The sequence below is a fragment of the Microtus ochrogaster genome, chromosome 19, assembly GCF_000317375.1.
Source record: "Microtus ochrogaster isolate Prairie Vole_2 chromosome 19, MicOch1.0, whole genome shotgun sequence".
Taxonomy (NCBI): Eukaryota; Metazoa; Chordata; class Mammalia; order Rodentia; family Cricetidae; genus Microtus; species Microtus ochrogaster.
The window spans coordinates 57,898,811-57,918,832 of NC_022021.1; the positions used below are offsets into that span (position 1 = coordinate 57,898,811).

The 20,022-nt window shown below is 42.2% G+C and overlaps 1 protein-coding gene across 1 annotated transcript in view; it reads right to left on the bottom strand.

Moving 5' to 3' along the window:
* The window catches only part of Map3k1 (mitogen-activated protein kinase kinase kinase 1), a 24,962-nt gene extending 5,424 nt beyond the window's left edge, over positions 1-19,538 (bottom strand). The window contains exons 1-15 of the mRNA XM_026783804.1: positions 19,344-19,538; positions 15,905-16,105; positions 14,998-15,114; positions 14,478-14,626; positions 11,992-12,113; positions 11,345-11,426; positions 10,933-11,116; positions 8,902-9,153; positions 7,393-7,514; positions 6,410-6,501; positions 6,032-6,221; positions 4,518-5,769; positions 3,835-3,987; positions 2,921-3,083; positions 1,295-1,426 (exon numbers count right to left, since the gene is read on the bottom strand). Of these exons, the coding sequence (XP_026639605.1) occupies positions 1,295-1,426; positions 2,921-3,083; positions 3,835-3,987; positions 4,518-5,769; positions 6,032-6,221; positions 6,410-6,501; positions 7,393-7,514; positions 8,902-9,153; positions 10,933-11,116; positions 11,345-11,426; positions 11,992-12,113; positions 14,478-14,626; positions 14,998-15,114; positions 15,905-16,105; positions 19,344-19,505 (3,373 nt within the window). The 5' untranslated portion in view covers positions 19,506-19,538. The remainder of the gene's footprint in view (positions 1-1,294; positions 1,427-2,920; positions 3,084-3,834; positions 3,988-4,517; positions 5,770-6,031; positions 6,222-6,409; positions 6,502-7,392; positions 7,515-8,901; positions 9,154-10,932; positions 11,117-11,344; positions 11,427-11,991; positions 12,114-14,477; positions 14,627-14,997; positions 15,115-15,904; positions 16,106-19,343) is intronic.
* Positions 19,539-20,022: the final 484 nt, after the last annotated feature.

Consider the following 20,022-nt stretch of genomic DNA (forward strand, 5'->3'; position numbering starts at 1 on the left):
GACCTGGCATGTTAAAATCAAGTAAGGACTTGCTGAGAGCCTCCTGAAGTTCCACTAATGAACTAAACAATGTAGGTACAGTCACAGCCTCAGGGAAAGCTGCTTGTGTCTTCCTTGTTCCATTTCTGCTGAAGGCACACTAGTGCTCTTTAGGGTAACTAACCTAAAGCCTCAAGAGAAAATTCTGAAGGTCAAAGTCATAAGGCCCACAGAGATAAAGGAATACACTTAAAAACCCATTAAAGAACAGATTAAAACCCTTAAAATGATGATTTTGGCAAAATCTATCCAGAATTCAAATTTTGGTACAATTTACATTTTAGAACCAAGTAGTGTTGATACATACTAACATACGCCAATTTAAACTATATGCTTATTTCATAACCATAGTTTTAAAAGTCATTATTCTAAACATTACTCCAATACTCAAGAGAGTCCTAACAGAAAAGTCAAATTGCCTTTAATAATTTTTTTTTTCCGAGACAGGGTTTCTCTATGTAGCTTTGGAGCCAGTCCTGGCACTAGCTCTTGTAGACCAGGTTGGCCTCAAACTCACGGGGATCTGCCTGCCTCTGCCTCCTAAGTGCTGAGATTAAAGGCATGAGCAACCACCGCCCAGCTAATAAATATAGTCTTAACTGCAAGATTTGACAGGACTGACTGACTTACTTCTCCCCCACCCTCCACCCCTCTTAAAAGGATTTCTCTGTGTAAACCGCACTGGCTGTCTAGGAACTTTCTCTGTAGACCAGGCTGGCCTAGAACAGATATCTGCCTGTCTCTGCCTCCCAAATTCTGGGATTTAAGGTGTGTGCCACCACCACCCGGCTATGGCTTTTTTTTTAAGTTTATGATGTACCAATTATCTCAGAAAAACCAAGAACAGGGATTTCCTGGAGATACAACATAATGCCAAGACAGGGGATCAGAGACCTCGGTTCTACACTTCTTGTCAAGTCACACCCCGTTTCTTGTATTGAACACACTGCCCTACATAATGAGAAAGGTGGGCTGAAGACCTTTTTTTGTTTTTTGAGACAGGGTTTCTCTGTGTAGCCCTGGCTGTCCTAGAGCTCGCTCTGTAGATCTGCTTGCCTCTGCCTCCCAAGTACTGGGATTAAAGGCGTGCGCCACCACCGCCCGGCGACTAGCAAGACTCTTTAAGGGTCCTTTTAGTTCTAATATTCAGAGGATTATTTAATACCAAACTTAAAAACTTGTGTTACAAACCATCACAGGTCAAGGTTAAAGATTACATTTGCCTTCTTGTCATGAGAAAACACTGGGCTCTTACCTTTGACATCTCTGTGAATGATCTGGTTCTCGTGGAGATACGAAAGGCCACGGAGTAACTGCTCAGTATAGTTAATGACTACAGACTCCTTGAAAGCTCCGTATTTACTCAAGAGATGAGCCACAGACCCTCCTGAAAGACAAGCAGAATTGTGTGAGCCTGACCAGAACTACACTTGTTTATTGCACTCTAGTTTCTTAAGCTTACACTATGAGCTCATATGAAATGTTAAACTCATAGCGTATCAGAAGTAAAATTGATTTCCTGTATTACCTTAAAACTGTAAATTAGGAAACATTTTCTACAGAACCCTAATGAAACCAGTGTCAAGATTTCAGGAAACACTAAAAGTTATACATTTTAGACTGAACTATTTCGGCAATGTAGAATCTTTCTTTTTCAATCTAAGTGTATAAACTATTACAGAATTAAGTAAACAACACTGACCATTTATTTAGCAGAAGGTAAAGAGCAGGGGAGGAGCAAGAAGGCAGACAAGCATCAAATACCACGTATAAGCTCTGATGGGACAAGCCAAAAACTCAATGAGCCTCACTTCTAGATACTTGTAAGAGCCAACCTATAGGTTCTGTATGTCCCCCCAAAAAAACAACAGGGAAGTAAGGGACTGGAGAACTCTTGAGTGTCCCTGGGGAGACAGCTCAGCAGTTAGAATGCCTGCCATGCATGTATGGAGACCTGAGTTCAATCCCCAGAACTAACACTAAAAACCCAGGCATGGTGGTATGTGACTGTAGCCTCAGTATGGGTCAGCCAGCTCAGCACATCTGATGAGCTTCAGGTTCAGAGGGACCCTGCCTGTCTCGAAAAACAAAGGTGAAGAGGGACTGAGGTAACACACCCACCACCTTGGATCAGATACCCACATGCACACATGTGCACACACAAGTGCAAACATCCACACTAGTAAGCAGACATCAACATGAACTAGAAATGTACTCTTAAATCACACAAGAACTTAAATAATTGCCTAAATAAGCTAGCTGTCCCATCTTAAGTCACTGTTATACATATTACAGAAGTAAATTCAGTCTGTGTTTAAGAGGATGAGGTTTAACTTTATGCCTCACTACTGTTTTATCTGCAGGAAGGTTTTCAAATTATATATTAATTTGTTTCATTTAGTTTTTTTGAGACAGATTCTCACCTATTATAGCATGGGCTGAGCTTGAACAGACCACTCTCCTGCCTCAGCCTCTTGAGTGCTCTGACTACAGGCACATGTCCTACTCAATAACTTTATTTTTATACTGTTAGAGACATTTTTTAAACTGATGACTATTCAGAAAAATATTGAATTTATATTATCCAGGTTTGAAACAAAATAAAACAAAACAAAATCACTCTTAAGAAAGGTTGCTGGGTTAGAGATTATCACTTAGCAGTAAAGTACTTGCCTAGCCTGTACAAGGCTCTGGGCTCAATCCCAAGTACAACGAAACAAAACACCAAGATGGAAAGACTTTAAGGTTTACTATATTTAAAATATAAATACTTTTTGTGTGTACTTGTGTATTAGGAATAATTTACTATTTTTAAATGAAGCATTCAGTAAGTAGAGGAAGCCGAGCCGGTGTGCTCACTCCTGCTCCTCACTGCGCATACCCGCCATCCACTCGATGAAGAGGTTGTAGTTGCTCTTTTCACACGTGGCACCCAGCATCCTAATGATGTTCGGATGGTTCAGGTGGCTCATCATTCTGATCTCTTCCCTTAATGCTTCCACCACTTCTTCCTGCTCAGAAGACGTGTTTCTGACGTAAGTCACCTGTTTTAATAAACATGTTAACAAGGTTTTGAGTTTTGATGTTCTTTGTTTTCAAAACAACCTGATCTAAAACAGACAAATCCAAACTATTTTAAATATAGACAACAAATGGCATTTACCCTCATGGATGAAGGGTTCTTTACATAAAACCAACAAATCAACAGGGAAACACAAGTCAGGTACTTTTAAACAATAAGGATATAGCTTAATAAACTGTAAAAAAAAATTAGGAAAATGACAAAAGGGGAGGGTGCTGTAGCCAAGATTGCAACTATAGAAAAACAGTAAAAATGAGAAAAGCCAACTACAGAGGAATAAACAATAAGTTTAAGGAAAAGTCATTGTTTTTGCATTTGTATGCTCACTCTATGTATTATGTAGATACGCTCATTGTAGAAGGCAAATGACAGACTGAGACACCATCAACTGGCACAGGCGGCGAGGGGCAGAACGACAAACCATTGTTCTGACCATTCTGATACTGTACCTTACAATGATCAGCCTCAACTTTTAATAACAGAATTTATGTGTGTGCTTTTTGCAACATCTACTTTGAGCCTGAAGCTTTTCAAAACTGTCAAGTGTGGTGGCATAATCCTGTAATCCAAACACTAGGGAAGTGGAGGCATGATGGCCCCAAGCTCGGAGAGCAAACACAGGTGACACTAGAGCATGAAGACACCAGAGTCTCATCCTTTGTCATAGCTGCACATTCTTCATTGCATCTGAACCCTGTGCTCCTGATACCAACCTGTTTAACAGCCATTAACGTTCCAGTCCCCACATCTTGTGCTTGGTAACAAGAAGAAAATGCTCCAAGGCCTATTTGCTGCCCTTTCAGCCATTCGGTGTCTTCTCTATAAGGCTGCTTTGCTTTGGTATGCCCTGGCAGAGTCTCTGGGGTCTGCATACAAAATAAAAGCAACCATTTTACTTTTAAAAGAGCATGATCTTGGGCCGGAGAGATGGTTCAGTGGTTAAGAGCACTGGCTGTTCTTCCAGAGGTCCTGAGTTCAATTCTCAGCAATCACATGGTGGCTCACAACCATCTGTAATGAGATCTGGCGCCCTCTTCTGGCGTGCGGGCATACGTGGAGGCAGAATGTTATATACATAAGAAATAAATAAATTTTAATAAAAAAAAGAACATAATCTTGTAAAATTAGTCTGTCAATTACTGAAATTCCCAAACCACCTATAAATTTGATCTCTGAATGGACAATGTTAACAACAGTATCAAAGGTATAAGTGATAGTCATTTCAGAATCAGTCAGAAGTACCTCAGAAATGTGCTGAGTACTGCCACTGCAATGACTCAAAATTATTACTACACACTTAATTATATACGGAAAACTCTTGCAGCCATCTCAAAAGCACCATTTCTCCTAGATCTTAACATGTCCCAAGGAAACTGAGATTGAAGACTATACTCACATCCTGCTGGATGATGATGATATCTTCTCCATTTTCCACCTGTAGCTGAGGAACTATGGGGAGGGCATCTTGGGATGCTGACATTGCCATGGCAATTGCTAAAGCTTCTTCTTCTTCAGCTTCCATCTTTTCTTTGCACTTTTGATTATGACTGACATCATCTTTGTACGTATCATCATTTTCAGCCTTTTCAGGAGAGAGGACAGCAACTTCAGACTTAAAAGTGACTGTTGTGTCACTTGAAGGCATGGATGCTTCAAGAAGGTCCTCAATACTGGAGTTGAGCTCGGTGTTGACATCTAGTCTGCACTTGTCCTCCACTGGGGTGAATACAGTCTCGTCGCTGGGGATAACAGCGTCACCACTGTTGCTGCCATCGCCTTTGGAAGCACTGCTCAGGTCAAGTGTCATGCTATTTTTTGAGGCATCCCCCAGTTTGCTTGTGCTACCTGGGACGGGTCGAGATGGCTTTGGCCTGTGTATGTTACTGGAGGGTGGGGGTCTTGACTGGGTAAAGACTGGAGAGAGTTTATCTGAGTCTCTGTTTTCAGAGCAGTTCCTCTGGAATTGTAGAGAAAACTTGCGCTGTGTTTGAGGAGACGCGGAAGGTATTTTGCAGGGAACAAATGCCTGAGGTCTATGCTTAGAAACATCTGTTACAGAGCCAGCTGGAACAGATGGGGCAGATGAACAAGGGGTTGATACTGCTGGAAACATCTGGGAATGAGATAAAGGAGAGGAGTTCAAACACTGACTGTGGGGTCTGCCTTTTGTTTGAACCATTGGCTTTGGTTGTTCTGTTGTAGTTGAACTAGGGAGTCCTACGGAAATGGCAGCCAGTCTGTCAGAAATGTCCTCTGAACTGACACTCAGTCTTGTAGCACATAACCCTTTTCCAGTTTTCTCTAAATGGACCGTGTGCTGAAGGGAACTGTTCTCTGGATAGTTGGTAGGGCCCACTGCCTGCAAGAAGCTGTCCTGTTGGTCATCCAAAGTGTCTTCCACACCCATCTGGATGACCTCAGCAATCTCTACCTCCTCTGCAATCACCAGCAAACGCCGGCGCATTCTGGTGAAGTGAGTGGAACCAGAAGCAGTCAGCATCGTTACCAGCTTGGAAAACACAGCGGGCACTGAAGTCACCATTCTTGCAGAACTCAAATATATCCTTCGAGAGAGTTTGCCAACCATTGAGTGGGAATTATCAATGGACTGCAAAGTGAAGGTCAAGAGGGACAGCAGCTTCTTATACCTGAAAGACAAACAAAGCAAAGCGCCTTCAACTAGCAGACAAGTACAAATTACTGAAAAAATACGTACATTTCTTAAAAGACAACTCATAGCATGCCCTTGTACACAAAAAACCATTTTGGTACAAAGAATTTGTGAATGTTTAACTAAAAGTAGCCTACTCTTCAGTTTTTATAATCAAGGACTAAGGTATTAGTATACACCACTTGGGGGATATGTGAGCAACTAGGAAGAGGGGTACTGATTTCCACAAGAAAGATTACCTGATTTCAACAGGCTCAGCTTGAGAGACGTCAGTACTGACGATATGAGGATAAAATTCAGCAGGAAATTCCAACAGCAATCTGTCTATAAGACACAGGCGGCCTAGGAGTTCTTGCCAGCTGTTTGATTCAGCTTGGTTTCCAAGAATACAACTTAAGACATAATCAACACCACCAACACCAATGGATCCTACAGAGTAAAAACAAATGATGGAGAAACAGTGTCATAGAATTAAATTAACTCCTATTTTAAAAACAGTTGAGTGAATGAATCAATTTATAAAATTACTTCAATATTTTAAAACAGTCCTATGCGAAATCTTAGGTCCAGGAAAACAATAAGTTGTGCTATACGAACTTTAAAGTAGAAGTCATTACCAGCTTTCAGTATTTCTCTCCCAACTGCCAACTCTCCTGCTTGGCCCTTGCACAGCTCCAGCAGTGTTGATATGGACAGCTGACTCGTGCGGCTACAAAGAAACCAAAGTGACCTTTATTAATTCCTGGCAGTGGGTCAACAACTCACTGATGAGGAGCAAATATTATGAGATCTCTCTGCAGTATTTGCTATATTTTCAATTGTTCAAGCAATTACCTGGGATAAACAACCAACTGCAGAGCTCCAGAAAGTGGGCTGCTCAACACCTGCCATCTGAACCCATCCTCATACTGAAAAACATCATCTGCCCTGCTCAAGGACACACTCCCTACACAACTAACTAGTGACTGGGACAGAAAACCAGAGGGAGACCACTCTAACAGAGCAGTAGCAGAAGCAAAGCAAGGGAGGTAGAAGAGTGGTGGCCAGTCAAGCCGTGCTGCGATGTGCAGACAGGAACTCCAAGCAGTATCAACCACGGCGGCTCATTAAACAGAGGTAAGCTTTTCTGGCCACCGATCTAAAGGAGGCGTGGCCTGCGCTCACTTTTACTGTCACCGCTCTTCATTGTCAGTTTTGAAGATACCATGGGAAGATATGAAACTTCCAAAGTTAAAAACGCTCATAATGACAATACAATTCCATAACTAATGGAACAGGACTCCTTTCGGACCCACGGAGGCAGAGACGGGATGTGACACATGTTCTCTGAAGCAAGTTCACTCCTATGGTTCTATAGGCCACTCAGTGTTCTTGTTGCCTGGGTTTCAGACTAACACAGCACATGTGCAGCCCCACGCAGTCTGCTGGCCTAGCTTTTACCTGCCACTGGGGTTTCTTTCCCTAGTCCTTACAAGCTCTAAGCCCTATGTTTTAATTTTGATCTCATATTACAAAATAATAATATTCGAAGATTCACTAGTACAGGTGTATCAAATACTAAGTATGAGGTGGGGCCAGGAATTTTAAAGTGTGGCCTTACCTATTGGCATCTGCACACTTGACCAGGATGGTGTCTACAACTGGCCGGAGAAGTCTCTGGAGTTTGATTCTTTCTGCCAGACTGTGGCAAGGTGTATATACCAGCATGGCTCTCAATGTTTTCTGGGGAGGAAAGAAACCTGAAGGTTAGTTTAACTACATTCAAAATGCATCAAATAAAATGTCCCAAGCTGAGATAATCTGATAATTATTTCTGGATAATTATCCAGAAATGGATAACCCAGTGGTGCTAACCAGAGCACTGGTGCATGATTTCAGCTGGAGGTGGAATCAAGGTTTCTAACATCTGCTCCAGGTCCAGACGTCCTTGGCTACTCCCAGCTCAACTAACATGGTGCTCCAGTTGTAAAAGGTTTTCGAGGTCACTGAACTCTGACCCCAATTTATATTCATAGTCACTTATACTTCTCAGAAGGAACATTCACTAGACCCAACTATGAGGGTGTTAGGAAAAAAAAATTACAAGAGACTGAAGTTTAAACAGATTAGGTAAGAAATTAGACCAGTGAGATGGCTCAGTGACCAATGGCACTTGTCACCAAACCTGACAGTCTTGAGTTTGAGCCCCTGAACCCCATGGAGCTAACCAGTTTCTGTCAGTGCCTTCTTATTTCCACGGGCGGCTGTGGAACACACACCCTATCCCTCTCCACTAACCCTTAGGCAGGGATTCTTGAGGGTGTGTGAATCTGAGCTCCAGGGGTCAAGTGGCAGTGACTGCAGACTGTTGTGGTTAGCATCTTAATTGTGAGAAGATGTGAGCCATGTACTGTGTGTATATGCCTGTCTTTCCCAGCCTCTTGACAGGTTGCAATGTGGCCAGGAGTCTCTGCCACTGTGACTTCTCTACCATGATGGGCTGTCACCAGAACTGTGAGCCACAACAAACCCTTCCTTCCTGAAGTTTTTCTTGTCACAGTTACTGGAAAGAAACTGAGAGAATATGGGACCATTTTCTGTAAAAATCTTCTGAATTTTCTCACATGTTTACTGAAGCCAAGAACAATTTTTATTAAAAATAAATATTCATTAATGTCTTCATGCAGCAAAACAAACAAACAACAAAACTCAAAGGAAACTTTCTAACTCTTGTCTTGCCTGGTTGTTTCTGTTTCCTGAGACAGAGTCTCCTATTTCCCAGGCTAGCACTGAACTCCCAGAATAGCTCAAGATCAACTTAACTCCTGATTCTCTACCTCCCCTTTCATCACCATCAAGAAGTTTGGTTATATATAATGTATTCATTCAAGAAAATATATGAATAGCAAGACACAGGATAAAAGTAAATAAGAAATCATGAGCAGATTAAAATGAGTAAAATTATATAGAGATAAAATGGGATATTGCAATTTCTTAGAACTATGGGATAAAAAAATTGATTTTCTAAAGTTAATTTAGGTAAAGTATTTATTATTTCTTAAATTTGATACCTACAAAAGACCAAAGAAAGAAAGCTCATAAAGATATGGTTATGGAATAATGTACTTACTAAAGCAGCAACGTACACTTTGTAGACAGGGTCGGCACAGACTATGGACAAGACGCTGCAGCACGCCTCCACCACATCCCCTGAGATGCTGGTCTGGGAAGACCCGCTGGCGGCTCCTCCCGAATTTCCAGTGCTCTCCCCGTTTGCCAACAACAGGGCCCCACTAACGTCGTGAGAAAGACGCCGGAGGGCCATCTCTCTTACATTCCAGTTTCTAGAAAATAAGCAGCCGACGAGTTCCATCCCAAACACCTATAATGAACAAACACAATGTGATGGTAAATTAAGAACGGTTTCTGATAATTAAAGAAAAATCGGCCACTTCCCGATTCTTTTTACACTTGATAATTTTTTGATTATCAAATTTTTACAATTAAAAACTTTAGTAATATATACACATTCTTCTGTGGGGGCATGGGTGTATACGCATGTGCATGTTTGCACACTGTGGAGGCCAGGGGTCAACCTCGGGCGGTGTTTCCAGAAGCTGTTCACTTTGGCTTTCTTTTCTGAGATGGGCTCTTCTAGTAGGCTCACCAATCAGGCTAACTGGTCACTGAACCCCGCGGGTCCGCCTGTCTCACCTTCCCACACCAACACAGCCAGCTTTCTCCAGGAGGCTGCACATCAAACGCAGGGTACCCTGCAAATACTTTCTCCAATCTGCCCAGCGCCTTGACTGTCAACTCCATGGTATTTAGAAAAATGTCTGGCATGTCTACTGAGGACTTTCTCTTTTCTCTCTCTTTCTCTTGGTTTTTCCGAGACAAGGTTCTCTGTGTAGCCCTGGCTGTTCTGGAACTAGTTTTGTAAACCAGCCTGCCTTTGCCTCCCGAGTGCTAGGATTAAGGGCTGCGCACCCACTCCCTGGCTGCACTGACTCTAAATTAGGTTAGTTGAGAAAGGAAGACCCGCCCCACATGTGGTCAGCACCAGTTCATGAGCTGAGGTCCTTGGTCGGAATAAGGAGGAGAAATGAGCTGACGAGCTACTCCTCTCCCTTTGCTTCTGGCCTGCAGATGCAATGTGACCAGTCATCCTGGTCCTGTAGCCATGCTTGCCTCCATGGCCGGCTGTATGCTTTAAACTGTAAATTCCAACAAATCCTTTGCTCTGTGATTACTTCTTCAGGTATCTGGTCACAGCAACAAGACACATGACTAAAGCACGGTGTCGCTCAACTGGAAACGCTAGTTACTTCAACACACAGGACAGGACCTTCTTGCACTGCCTCAGTTTCAATCCACCTGACAGGACGCCCTAAGGCGTAAGCGAAACACAGCCAATGAGAGCCTTGCCAGAATGGCACCTAACAGCTCAGAATCCACTCAGAGTTCTCTGAGATCCTCAGACAGACAGGGCCTTTGCAGAATACTGTTCACAAACCAGATGGAAGAATTAAGATGTGTTTATAAACTCTGCGGATTTGATCAGCTTGGTAAGGAGCAGGGGGTTAACATGGAAAGTGTGTTTCAAGGCTCACAAAGCAGAAAGGCAGCGCATTCTATGATGGAGTTAATGTCTTACAACTGCTGATGACCTGGCTTCATTACCATCTCACTACCTCTCCTGGGAGCAATGGCTATAGACCCTACATTTAAAAATATAGCAAGCATCCAGCAACCAATGAAATATTTTTTAAGTTGGCTGACCAAAATCTGTGTTTACTGAAGACGAGAAACTGTTCTGAGGAGGTAAAGGCAACCAAAACGCCAAACCCAAGAACATTCTAAACCCTTACTTACCCTCTCAGCAAGTGCCTGTGATAGAGCAGCATACAGGAAGGAGAAACTGGGTTTAAATGGCAGCAAATAGAACCACTTGTCAGGAATGGGGGTTAAACATGGGGCAAGTCAGCATCAAAGAGGAGAATTTTCTTTCCTTGAACAGCCTTTTACACATCTAGGTAGGTGAGAACTACAAAGGAATTAACCCAAGGGCCAGGAGTCACACTAGCGAAGCATTTTCCTAAATTAGAAGCAACCAAGGGAAAGGACAAGCACAAGAGCTGAACAAAGAAGAACTGCTCACCTGGATCCATGGCTCAGCCAGCTCTCTGTAAGCAGGAGGGATCTGCTGGGTTCCATAGTGAGTAAGGTTAAAGTTGCTTTCTTGGTTCCTTCTTTGCGACCCAGCCACAGGCTGCTGTGGGGAGACGGGCTGCGGTACAGCTCGCAGGGAGGCAGGGGAATCCACTGGACTCGACAGCTCGTGGCTAAAGTCAAAGATTACAAAACTTGTTGCAAAATATTCACAGACAGAAGTCACACTTGGCACTATGAGACAAGGCTTCACTGTAGCTCAGGCTAGCCTTGAATTCATGATCCTCCTGCCTCAGCCTCCCAAGAGCCGGGATCACATGTGTATGCTACCATGAGAGGCTAGAGAATGTCATTTCAAATTTTTGTTAAATATATACCAATCAGTAATTCAAAATTCTTACCTGTAGAAGTCATGGGATCTCCACTTAGATCTACAAAGGGGACATATTAAAGGTTCTCTATTTCTTCTACATTCTTCTGCCCCTGAAAAATATAAAGAAAAAAACATTACAAAAATGTAAAACTTAACATTAAGTATTTCTAAATCCCGAGTATTCATAACAGCTAGTGTAAGACTTGCTATGGTGGGAGTCTCACAGTCTGGTAGGGTATCAATCTGAAAGCTGGCCAATGCAGCAGAGCCAATTATTCCGATGCTCATACCTACAGAAACGCTGCTTTATCACTCAGGACAGCACCATGCTCACCATCCTTCCAATCACTCTCCCCTACTCGGTTCTGTGGCTAATCTTTCGATTCACCCTATGGAAAGCTTGCCCACGTCACCCACCTCCTTCCCGGCTCACAGCTTTGGGCTGGGAAATTTTAGGTTTGCACGCCTTCCATTTCCACCGGCATCACCCTATATACACTGCACTTTTACATCTACACAGACCCTAAATCCTAATTTGCTAAAAACTTCACAGGGAGCTTAAGCAGGCCTTTCTTCTGCTCTCCTTAGTCTCCCCACAAGCCATGCTGCAATCACGAACAAAACAGTGAGCTAGAATGCAGCCAGGCTGAGCATGGGCACAGACGAGCCACCTACAGATTGACATGCAGTGGTGGTGCAGTTTGTTCCGGCAGCCATCTTCACACACCGTCAGGCTTTCCTCATCCAGCATGCCCAACAAGCAGATGGGACACATTTGTTCCTCTTCATCCTTTATGCTGCAAGGGAGGGAAGCAGAACACTGAGCACCAAGGCGTATTCCTCTGGACTATGCACCTATCAACCAGAGAGCGCTGTCTGACAGCCCCACCTGATAACTGCAGAGCGCTTCTCTCTCCTACCGATACACAGTAATTTAGAAGTAGATCCACAACTGTGGTGAGTCAGGCTGTTCTCACTGTGAATGCAAGTCAATGCAGGAACTATAACCTATATATATACATACAAATGTAAAAAGTACAAGGGAGTGGATTTCACTATGGCACCTCCACACTTATGTCATTATACTCTATTCTAATTCATCCTTTTCCTACCTTTCTCCTCTCTACCCAGTGTATTTTTTTCTTAAGCATTTTTCAAAATGTTAGTGGGCTGACTGAGCATGTTTGCTAGTCTCTCTTTCTGCATTTTATCTATACACGGAGGTTCTAGATCACCTTTGCACTTTTAGTTTTTGGAGCCGTTTTGTGCATTTTCCATTTGCTTTATTTTTTTTTTATTTTGAATTTTAATGCAAGTGTATGAGTGCTTTGCTTGTATGTATATATATGTGCCACGTTCATGCCTTGTGCCTGTAGAGGCCAGAAGAAAGTGTCGGATCCCCTGGAACTGGAGTTATAGATGGTTGTAAGCTGCCATGGGGGTGCTGGGAACTGAACCTGGGTCCTCTGGAATAGCAACTGATGCTCTTAACTGCTGGTCCACCTCTCCAGCCCCTGTGTCTACTTTCTATTCTTTGGAAATACTATTTGAAATTTTTATAATATTAGATCCCCAGTGTTCAGTGCTTTCTTTTAACTGATTTTAGTTTTTCCATAAAAATATGTGACTATATGGAACAAAAACTTATACACTATATATATTTCAATATGACAAATGTTGGTGTCTACACTGCTGATATGCCAATGCACCTGGAAACCTCAAATTCCGGCCCACACTAAGAAAGTGTCTTTGATTGTCTTCTGATTTAAGCTATCTAGCTTTAAACATTTGTTCTCTTTCTTCAACACAAAGCATAAACTTACAAAAAGTAAGTTTGGCTTCAGAAGCTAAATAAAGAAAAATCAACCTTTCTTTTTTCTTTTCCATTTATTTAAAAGAGACTAAGGGTAACGGAAAGGAACCTTACTCAGGAATCAAGATACCCAAATTCTGGTTACATAAGCTATTACCTCTCTTGGCTTTATCCATTTCTAAGAAGCCAGAAGATCTTTAGTTTCACAAGTAACTCAAAACACTCTAGGATTCTAAAGTCAATCCACTGAATCAAAACCTAAAATCCCCCATCCACCCAGTGGCCACTGCACTGCGTCCCCCAGCTCCGTGTTCTAAGTGACAGGTGGGATGAAATGACACTTGCCAGCCAGTGCTTCTCAAACCACAGATGCCCCTTCTCCTGCCCGCAGTAACACCAAAAGCTCATGTCACAGAATAGACAGAAACTTAGGTAACAGAGTAGATAACAGACTCCATATAATACTGGAGACTTGGCAACACCCACGTTTATTATTTCAGGCTGCATTTTGTATCCCTCAGAGCTTATCTTTCCATCTTCCCAGCAACTGGGCAATGCAGAGTTTGTGAAGCACTGTGAATTTTACGTAGCTACCATGGTAACAGCTCCTGGACCTCCACTACAGACCTACCGCTACTACTGCTGCCGCCGACCAGTCTATTTAATGAAAATGTGCTTCTCCTCTCCCAGGGAAAGATTCTCTGGAAACATCGATGACTGAATACTGATGTTACACGACATAAAAATCCTGTACCTGAAAGTGATTTTGCAAAGCCACTTTGCCATGTTTCCTTCTACCTCACACTGCCTTAGCTACATGATCTGTAGAACAGTGATAAAATCTACCTGATAAGGTTTTCATAAGAACAGAATGAAGGCTAGACAGTGGTAGCACATGCCTTTAATCCCAGCACTTGGGAGGCAGAGGCAGGTGGATCTCTGTGAGTTTGAGGCCAGCCTGGGCTACAGAGCGAGTTCCAGGACAGACAGGACTTTTCACAGGGAACCCTGTCTCGAAAAATAAAAAAAAGAAAAGAAAAAGAACAGAATGAAGCAGTGCTATTAGGTGCTTGGCTAAGGTGATGTCTGACAAGGCAGCCGCTCACTAACTTGCTCCTGCCACCTGCTTTCTTACAAGACGGGACATTACGCTAATCTGTCATTTCCAATGTATAGTGTGGAGAGCAAAAATTCTTCAAGCAACCTTTAATAACCTTTATTTTTGCATGAACATGACAAGTCAAGACTCAGTAATTACACCACTGTATAGCAATTAAGTAGAATAAAAATTATTCTTAAAATTAAAAAGCACCACTAGATCGATCTCAGTTTTGTGCCGAGTACTGACCTGTTTTCTGAACTAGATGTAGACGTGCTAGATGATGACAATGTATGAGAATTGGACATGCGTGAAACAAACTTCTGGATAGTGTTACGAGATGGAGCTTTGATTCTTGAGCTACGCCTACTGTGATATTTCTGGAACAAACTCTCAACCTAACATTGGAAAAAGACAGCGTCAATGATATTGATGTCATAATTATGATATGAAGAGGTGAGTTACTCATCTTTACTCATTTGCATACATTTTGCATAAAACTGATTTAAGAGCTTCAAACATAAGAACACAGTTTACTAGGGACAATGCTTTTTATAGCACACCAGTGCTTACTTAAGTTTTTTACAGTTTAGAAACAAACAAAAAATCCAAACCACTTATCACTCAATAAATCACCAAACAACTTTAAAGGCCTCAGAAAATTCTTCCGTAGCTTCACATGTCTGACCGCCACTCTTGGAAAAATTACAAGACGTATCATACAAGTTTACTGTCAATTTTACACTAGAGTTGTAGATTAAAAAATTACCTCAAAATTTTTTAAAGTTTTTCTCCATAACATTGGGTCAGAGGGTTCCAGTTGAAACACACGGAGCATAACAAATAAGAGGTGAATACAAAACGTTCCACGCCCACAGCTGCAGTTCTGGGGACCATAAGAGAAGTCGTGGGTTAATAAATCAGTGAGGGTCCATCAGAATGTCTATGCCTATCCTGCTTGGGCACGCCCAAGTCTATTTTATTACAATTTCTATGAATATCCTTCATTATCCTCACATATAAAGATGTAGGTATTTCCATGTATTAATCTATTTCCAATGAATTTACTCAATTGATTTAAATTTATTTTGTTCAAGGTATTCTCATAGTAAAAACATCATCCATAGTCTAGATACATTCTAAATTCACTTTATAAAACTGAGAGCCAGCTACATACATGCCTGTATTTTTGGCATTTGCAGACAGAGAGCTCACTGTGAATTCAGAGCAAGCCTAGGTTATAAAGTGAATTTGAAGCAAGCTGGATGGCATATTTAGACCCTGTTACAAAATGAAAACAAAACAGGGTGGTGGTCCACACCCCTTTAATCCCAGTACTCGGGAGGCAGAGGCAGATGGACCTCTGAGTTCAAGGCCAGACTTGTCTACTTGTCTGTGTAGTTAGGGCTACACAGAGAAACCCTGTCTCAAAAACAGAAAAAGAGCAAAACAAAACAAAGCACCAACAAGAAGGCTAAAAGAAACCTTCTAATGTCTGGGGATGAGCTAACACTTGTGTGGAGAACATGAAGCATTCAACTTCTAATCACACTCTCTCACACACACACACACACACACACACACACACACACACACACAGAAACAAAATGATTCAATAGTATACAGACTTAAAATGGTACCACATACTAATAAAACATAAAAGTGTCGAATACTACCTGTGGCCCAATGAATACCCGGTACTTATTGTCCGGACTGTCTCCTCCAATCAGGAAAGAGTTGGGTCCTATCTGCTGCAGGAGGTACAGCCTGGCCCTCATCACTTTGTTCACACGGCGGTTTGTCTCTTCCGGGCTGTACGGTGAGAAGCCATCTGGTGACGGGGCTCTTCGGGGCGGTGTGATTCTGCCACTCTGAAACTTTACAACATTGCTCTTTATTAGGTAAATTTTGCACTTCTTGATAAAAAATAAATATTTTAAGACAGGTCATACCCAAAGTCATGTGACAGATTTCCCAGAAAAAAGCTTCATGTATGAAATATAATTAAGAGCAAAACACTGTTATCTGGCACATTCCTTTGGAAGAACTTCTAAAATCGGGGTCACTCCCAGAAGTGATGATAGATCTTTGCCTGAGAGGCACCATACGGTCATTTTACAGGCTAGGCCACAAACTTGAGTCTTCTAAAATACTATGGAAACCAAAATGAGAGGCATTAAGTGACCACCACACGCAGGGAAATGCTATTTCTAACAGTAAATGCAAACATGCATTCTCCTGGATTCTACGCAAGGCTCTGGCTAGCGCTCCCGAGAGTAGGGCTCACAAACACTGCCATGGAACACTCCCCTGCTACACTGGCGACACTGCATAGACACTTCCTCCTTAAAACTCCTCACCGGAGGCCGAGCAAAACTGTCTGTGGCCACAGACATAAACATCATGCTCACCCACGCTATTCATTTCCCCCAGAACTTGAGGTCTTGTCATCAACATCCAGCAAGAATTATGATTGGTGGAAACACCTAGACTGAATTAATTACCAGTAGCAAAACCAGGAAGCAGCCTAGAACCCATTGGTGGTGTGTAGGTATGCAGCTGCTGTGGCAAACAGTCTAACAGTTTCTGGAAATGTTAAACTTTTCATCCGGGAATGAACTCAAGAGAAATTAGGACGTATCCACATACAAACTTGATGTGAATGTTCACACCAGTCTTATTCACAGCAGCCCAAAGGAAGATGCAGTCCATTTAGTAAACAGATAAAAAAGATGTGGTGTACGGAAATATCAAACAATCGAAAACTGAGCACTGATGCATGCTGTGACAGGACCCAAGTCAAAGATGCCTGCCGCAAAGACTACCCATAAAAGGCAAACACACAGGCAAAATAGGCCAGCGACTGCCTAGGGCTAATGAAGACTGCTACTAACAGAGCTGTAGATAAACAGCAGTTTACTTGAGCAAGGGAGATCCCATGAATTGGGCAGCAGTCAAAACCTGGCGTTTCAGAGAGTTGATTTAGCAATGTCCAGGCAGCTTTACAGGCTGAACACAAAGGAAGGTGAAGCAACTGCTGGACCGGCCACAAAGAGCCTTTGCCATATTGGGGTGTGTGTGATGGGCATACCCTGGTTATGTAATGAACAGGCTTTCTGTCGTAGTTGACTAAAGCTCAGCCTGATTGCCAAGTACAGAAACAACTTCAGGCCAATGGTGTCTAGCTTGTCCTTACTGTGCTGTAAAAGTGGGGTGGTTTGGGGGAGGGGATGGGAGGATGTGACTCTGCTTATATGCATTCACAGTCCTCTTTGCTTTGAGGCCTCATGAAATCAAGATGCAAACAGGGACTTAAGAAGAGCTCACAGGCCAGCAGTTTCTGCTCCAATCCAGCAGCCACACCAGGAGGTAGATGCCAACAGCCCCAACTGTTTGAGCTTTGCGAATGAAGCAAGGCATGAGGGAGCAGCAAGCTTGATTTGAGCAGAGGCTATGAGGAGCAGGGACAAGCTCCTGCCCCTGACTTTCAGATGTGCAAGCTAGTAAGGTACAGTGTTAGTAAGAGAGGTGTGGTTGGTTAGATTTCTGTGCTTCCACAGCTAGTAAGGTACAGTGTTAGTAAGAGAGGTGTGCTTGGTTAGATTTCTGTGCTTCCATGGCTGTACTCATTGACATAGGCTCTTACTCTTCACACATCGGAAATGTTTTAATGTGCAATTCCACCACTAGCTGTCTCTACTGTCCTTCTGCATATCTCTTTGATGTCTTATTTAACATAAAACGCTGCATTTGGTCTGCTGTGATATGTGTCGGCTACCAAAGGAAGGAGGACTTTAGAGCCTTTCCACAAAATTATGCCTATTTTCTAGGATAGCCATCACACGGCCCCAAATATGAGCCAAAGCTCAAAGAGCAGATTGTTTCTTTGGATTTGCTTTTATTTTATGTGTGCAAGTGTTTACCTACATGCATGTATGTGCTCTGTGTATGTCCAAGGCCTACAAAACCACAAAAGGGCACCAGATACCCCAACATCAGAGTCCCATGCAGCTGTGAGCCACCTTGTGGATGCTGGGGCTGGAACCTAGCCCCAGGAAGAGCAACAAACGCTCCTAACTGCTCAGCTACCTCTCCAGCCTCATGAAAGCAGTTGTGATGCAAATATGAAAGAACAGTATTGGCTTCTTCCAGCTGGCATATCAAATCCATATTTATACCATGAATGGACCTTATGGATGTTTTTGTTTCAACATATACTATTTATTTGGAAAATATTGGTTTACTAAATTATACAGATATACTTAACTATATAATGTTAAAAAACATTTTATATCATTAGTCTTAGAAGTCTCAATACTGAGGAAACAGTGAAGCATAGTGGAAATCATTTTCTAAAATTTAAATTTTTGCTTTGGAACTTCAAGTATCAGTGGTGAAAACACTTTATTTTTCTTGGTGAGACAGTTTCATTCAGTTCACTTTAGGAAAAATGCTAAATACATGTCTGAACAATCATACTTTGTTGGCTATTCTTTCAATTAATAGTTTTGGTCCATGAAAACAGGATGACTGGCCCAGCTTGCAACCCCAATAGCTGTCTAAAGGCTTTTCCTTGAGATGGTGACCATACTATAGTGTATGGCAGAAGAGCCTTATTCAAGGGTCCCATTTTATCACGCATCACAGAATACTAAAAGGGGTTCAGATTCAAAAAGTAATTTCCTTGACAAAGTTCTTCTTAAAACAAAGTAACCCATTTCTTTCATGGGCAATCTACAGCAAGGAAGAGCAAAAATTCTCTAAGACAGAGTAAATGCAGGGGAACAGGAGGCATGAAAATGCCCCAACAAAACTGATGTTCTGCACAATGAATATATGCTAATAAAGGGAAAACTCCAATTCTAGTGCCATAGTCTAGTGTTAACTGGGGTGAAAGCATCAGCAACTTTATCAACCACTAGTGTACTAGTGAGAGGGACAGCACACTGGCTTTAGTACAGAACTAGTTTGGGCTTGACAGACCCCAGAAAGCACTTCCCGAGTCCCCCACCAGCCTTCAGATCAACCACACTCTAATGCTGCTGCTCTGTGGCACAGCTGGGCGACCCTCTCTGTGTTGGAGCAAGTGAACAGACGGTTCAGATCTTAACTCACAGGCACGGGGGAGACTCGCTTCCGTCTCACTCCTGGGGATTCCGGTTTCACTGAGCGCCCTGATGGGGAGCTGCCAGGAGATGGGCTGCGTCGGCCTTTGGGGGCTGCTGAAGCAGAGCTCGCTTGGCCCTCTCCTTGAGGTTCAGCTGCCAGGTTACTCATTTCAGATCCATCTCCTTTAATAGGTATTGGTTTTACCACCTGAAACAAAAATAGTTCAATGTTTCGATTACTTAAAGACATAAAGAAGTACACCTGAACATCACAGAGTGGGAAATAAATGTGTTACTATACGATATTAATACAACTATACCAGATAATAGGTCACATTTTATTTGGTATTACATTCTCACTAATGTTGGGAGATTATTTTTACTTATGCAAATGTCATTATTTTGCATTCATACTAAAGTTACTGTACAAAATTTTAGAAAAACTATTAGTTGCTATTTGTTGTAATCTTTAGCTCATTTAATATTCAGAATTAACACAAATTAGGAATTAAATGCAGAATTAGCACTTCAAGAAATGTTCTTTTGGACAGAGGGCTGATCTCCAAAATATACAAAGAACTCAAGAAATTGGTCATCAAAAAAACAAATAATCCAATAAAAATATGGAGTACAGACCTAAACTCTCAACAGAGGAATCTAAAATGGCTGAAAGACACTTAAGAAAA